The sequence below is a fragment of the Loxodonta africana genome, chromosome 7 (genome assembly GCF_030014295.1).
Source record: "Loxodonta africana isolate mLoxAfr1 chromosome 7, mLoxAfr1.hap2, whole genome shotgun sequence".
In the NCBI taxonomy this organism is placed as follows: Eukaryota; Metazoa; Chordata; class Mammalia; order Proboscidea; family Elephantidae; genus Loxodonta; species Loxodonta africana.
In genome coordinates this window covers 90,001,750-90,006,583 of record NC_087348.1, presented here as the reverse complement: position 1 = coordinate 90,006,583, position 4,834 = coordinate 90,001,750, and the positions used below count along the sequence as shown (strand labels likewise).

General features: G+C 41.7%; 1 protein-coding gene across 1 annotated transcript; it reads left to right on the top strand.

Annotated features, from left to right (window-relative positions):
• Positions 1-1,816: 1,816 nt before the first annotated feature.
• Positions 1,817-4,561, top strand: LOC100671792 (prostate and testis expressed protein 14-like). Its single transcript, XM_064288663.1, has 3 exons — positions 1,817-1,878; positions 3,578-3,691; positions 4,303-4,561. The coding sequence occupies exons 1-3, from the start codon at positions 1,818-1,820 to the stop codon at positions 4,425-4,427; spliced, it is 300 nt and encodes a 99-aa protein (XP_064144733.1). The 5' UTR covers position 1,817; the 3' UTR covers positions 4,428-4,561.
• Positions 4,562-4,834: the final 273 nt, after the last annotated feature.

The window sequence follows — 4,834 nt, the reverse complement described above, 5'->3', positions numbered from 1 at the left end:
CACTTGAGGGAGGATATAAACTGTCAGGTCACTATTTGGAGGTGGCCAACAACCAGGATGTGGCCCAAGAATCAAGACGCATAAGCATCTCATTCCTACGAAACTTGCTAGCTCTCATAGGGTTATTGAAGTCTCATTCCTCTCCTATTCCTGAAAAGTCCTGCATTTTACATGTCCTCTCACTCCTAATTCTTGCATCTATCTATCTAATAGCATCAGTGAACAAGGATAATTTGTGCCTGTAGTGGTTACTTTGGAGAGTTTTTGAGATTGTTAAACTGATTCATTTAAACAGTGCACTAAATATAAGGGGGTCCTTCACCTCTCCAAGATTGTCAGTGCTTATTTTGATCGATATAATGTGGCTTCTGCAAGAACAATTCCAAAATTGCCCCTTAACAGATTCTTTAAAGCATGCAGAAGATAAGGTTAAGTCACCCGACCTCAAGAGAAGTAACTTAATCTTTCTGTTCCCCTAAATCCATGGTGGTATAGTGTTTAAGAGCTAAAACAAACCAAAAAAGCTACAGCTAATAATTAGAAGGTCTGCAGTTCAAATCCACCAGGCACTCCTTGGAAACCCTATGGGGCAGTTGTACTCTGTCTTACAGGGTCTCTACGGGTTAGAATTGACTCAACGGCAACAGGTTTGTGTTTCAGGTATGTTATATGTGTATATTTCATATTTTTCTACCCCTGTATGTTATTACCAAATTAGATTATAATATCCTCTCAAGAAGTTGCATTTTGATTGATTTCAAGGTAAATGAGCACTTAAAAGTGGAATAATCACAATATTCCCAGAAATCAATGAAAGCGAATTTGTAATGACAAAGAAGTTATTTCAACAGTAATTATGTTTTTAGTATAACAGCTTAAACACAGTTCTCAAGATCATTTCAGTAGTTTAAAGCTTGGATTTATTCTACATTAGGCCAGGTGTGAAAGATGGATTCTATTAAAACTAGAAAGCAATTGTCTCTAACATAAAAAACAATCTAGTTGTTTTATAATTAAAAAACAAAGTGAGAGGCAAAGCTCTATGCATATGAAAAGGAGTAGAAGGTTTGTGGGAATGGGATGTTTTAGAGTCAAAGCTAACTAAGGCATGATAAGACCAGAAAAACCCACCTCCGTTGAGTTGATTCGACTCATAGCGACCCTATAGGACAGAGTAGAACTGCCCCATAGAGTTTCCAAGGAGCGCCTGGCAGATTTGAACTGCTGACCTCTTGGTTAGCAGCTGTAGCACTTAACCACTATGCCACCAGGGTTTCCAGGAATGATAGGATTTAAAAAAAAATCTTTTCTGTCAAAGAGTATGCAAAGGTAGAGTTTGGTCTTATTTCCACTAAAATGACAAAATTGTGTTTAATTGCTGGGTTGCTCTTATCTTTGTATTCTTAGAATTCTGCCTCTGTCTTCTAGGCAATGTTCCTGATCTTATGTTGACCTTAAGTCCTTAGGTGTTTAAAAAAATCCAAATCCTCTCATTTATGAAATAGCTGAGATTTTTTTTTTTTTTTACAATCATATTTTCTTCAACAATATTTCTCATATTTTAAATCCAGTTAAAATGAGACAGGAAGAAGCCATGAAAGAACATGGCTCCCTTGGCTGGCGATGGAGGCGAGCAGAGCCAGGAATCTGGGAGGATTCAGGGTCATGGCTCCTTTCTGGCAAGGGAAGTACAGCCTCCACCCAGGCTCTCATTGGCTGTCTCTCCAGCCTGGGGTTGTAAAGCAGTGATTGTGAGAGCGTGAAGCACCTGCAGGCTCTATTCTGTCTTCTGCTCCTCCTTTGTGTTGGGTTCTGAGATGGATAAGCGCCTCCTGTTGCTCATGCTGGGCCTTTCCTTGATGTGGGGCTTCCTGCAAGGTAAGCTCTGGGATCATCTGGAAGGAGGGTGGGGGCTGAGTCTAGCTGAGCTGTGGCGATTGTGGATTATTAGTCCAGGGGAAAGTGAGGAGTGAGATTCAATGATGGTCCTGACCTTCCCTTTAGTGGAGGCCTTCACAGCCTCTATCCCACCACCACTTGTTTTGTTCCTCCTAGGCCTCCACTCTCCTTTGCTTCCTCTTTCACTTTTAGCCCGGATTTGCTCTCTTCGTTTCTTCCTCCTTATTCCTCTATTTCTTCAGGCTAATCCCGCCTCCTATGTTAATACTGTCCTAGTGAAGTCACTGAACCGATACTCCAATTTGATATGAAAAAGAAATAAAATTTATTGAAGGAATAAACCACATTAGAGCATGCGTTCAGTTCGGCTGTAGAGGTATGCTCTGTCTTACAGGGAAAACAAAGATATTTAACAAGTCGAGTGAGTACATATAACAGTTTCACATCAAAGCCATGGCAGGAAAGGAAGTGAGATTTACAAGAGTGGGAATTACCTGTAAAACTTTTTTTTACATCAATTTCTAGTGTAACACACCTCTCATACCTGATGCCTTTTAACTAAGGAAATACTTGTCACTGAAAAGGATAAAGAATTTTGACATGAAAGTTTAGTGATATATTTGCAGCTAGGCCAACTTAATTGGAATCTTTGGATACAGAGCTGATCACTGTCGATTCTGGCTCTTACAGGAGGGAGTAGAACAGCCCTGTAGGGTTTCCAAGGAGCAGTTGGTGGATTCGAACTGGGAACATTTTGGTTGGCAGCTGAGCTGTCAACTACTGCACCACCAGGGCTCCAGCCATTACTTAGGGAATCCTAAATAAACTCTGCTTATTTAGCTGACAGAAAAAGATAATGCCTAGGCATTTGCCGAAGAACTTCTTTTAAGATAGTTAAAGCAACAGCTTTATCTATAGGCTCTAATTTACCTGAACAGCTCAGTGAAGCTTTCTCTAAACCTAGCTGCAGGAACACTATTACATAATAACCACGACTGAGCTTTGTTTTCCAAACAGCAAATTTTAACGGAAGCCTAAAGATCACCGGGAGTGTAGAAGTAAAACCCTCAGTTTAATTTCAGAATGGAGTGCTTACTTTTAGTCTTGAAATATCCCCAGTTAGACCTATCAGCAGCTGAAAAATTAAAAATTTCCTCACACAGCACTAGTTCATGATACTTCCCAATTCCTCCAACTTTCTTTCTGAGAGCCCTAAATTTGAGTTGAAAGGGATCTAGGAAGGCTCTTTGTGGGTGATGAGGCAGAGGATGAGTGTTGTTTTGAAAGGCTGAGAGGAGGGTTCCAGGGTCACAGGATGTGAGGTCTGGGAAGTGGCAATGCAGGCCACGATTTTCTCCTACAGGAAGGCAGCCTAGTTCAGGGAGAATGAGTTCCTGTTAGTATAGAAATTCTGTCTGTGGTTGGGCACAGGCCTTGCTGCACAGGCACACATGCCTCATCTCCACAATGGCCCTTGGTGCAGGCCCGCCAGAGATGCAGGAGAGGCTCCACTGAGGTAAGCCAACCAGGGGAAATCAAACTGCTCTTTTAGCCCAATAATTTATGCTAATGTGTGTGGGTACCTGACCATTGTTCATGCCAGGTGGTGGGCGCTATCTCCTGCACAGCAGCAAAAGTGAACACAGAAAGTCTCATTGTACTGATTTTGGCTTTCCAGCTCTACAATGTTACAAGTGTCCTCTAATCCTACACGATGGAAGTTGCGAGTTTAAGAGAACCACCTGCCATGCCGGTTTTGGCCAGAAGTGTATTCTCTTCAAGCATTTTGAAGGTAGGTGGAGACTGAGAAGCCCTCTTGGTGTAACATTTTCCATATTTTCAGCAAGACGGCTCTCTCAGGTGCCCTGGGGTCCATAGCAGAGGGTGAGGGAAGATTTTTTTCCTGTCTCTTAAAGAGTTGTTGGTAGAGTGTCCTCTTCTCTTGTTCCGGTGCTGTGTTGTTACTGACTCTTAATGGGACCAGTAAACCTATCAGAAAAAAAAAAGTTTCCTGAAGGATCTCTGGGTCCTTTGGTTCTTCAAGATCATCACGTAAAAACAGCCTATTAGATTCTGAGTGATGCCATGAATTAGGCTATAAATATTTCACTGAGGCGTGTTTATAGTAGGACTTTTGGGAAATGAAGGCTCAGTACGAAGGATTTGAGGCTGGGACAGGTTGATCCACTAAAGACCCATCTCGGTCATTTCAATCCCTTCCCAGAAAGTACTTGATGCCCAGGGTAATGTGCTGTTTAACCTCACTCATTGAGTCAATGGTTCTTCCTCTTCCAACAAATGTTTATTACTGCTTACCTCTTAAGTGGCAAATGGTTGCCTTCCTGGAGAGGATTTGGAGGTAGAAATTAGGGATGCCCTTTCTTTTTCTTTCTTCTTCTTCAGGTGACAAGTTCCTGTTTGGATTACAGGACTGTTGGTACTTGCGCAGGAACCTCAGCGTCCATGAAGGTGCTTTTTATACATCTGTTTCAAGTTGCAAAAAGAAGAATTTCTGTAACAAGTTTTAGAGGCTTGAGCTTTGATCCTGATCTCTTCTCATGCATAAGCACCAGAAGACTGGGCTGTCTTTCTCCTGCATCGTCCAAGCTGTAAAACCTGCTCCTACCCAGCTAAAAAAAAAAAGCGTTGAAATTTGAACAACCAACCCATTTGATAGGTATTTTCTACCTCCCACCACTTGCAGTGCTCTGTCATTTCTTAGCTTCTAGTCTCGTTCCCTTGTTTTATTCCACCCTTCAGTACAATTTATTTCCAGTTTCGAGGCTTGTTTTGTGGCCAATGTTACGGAGTGAACTACGTCCCCCCATAATATGTGTTAAAAATCCTAACGTCTATGCTTGTGGTTATAATCCCATTTCAGAATGGGTTGTCTTTGTTATGCTAACAAGGCAGTGTTAATGTAGTGTAGGGTCAA

Excerpts from the sequence above, each read along its gene's own strand:
- LOC100671792 (XM_064288663.1), top strand. The coding sequence starts at position 1,818 with ATGGATAAGCGCCTCCTGTTGCTCATGCTGGGCCTTTCCTTGATGTGG. Across the intron at positions 1,879-3,577 it reads GATGTGGGGCTTCCTGCAAG|CTCTACAATGTTACAAGTGT; the intron begins GTAAGCTCTGGG and ends TTGGCTTTCCAG. Across the intron at positions 3,692-4,302 it reads TCTCTTCAAGCATTTTGAAG|GTGACAAGTTCCTGTTTGGA; the intron begins GTAGGTGGAGAC and ends CTTCTTCTTCAG.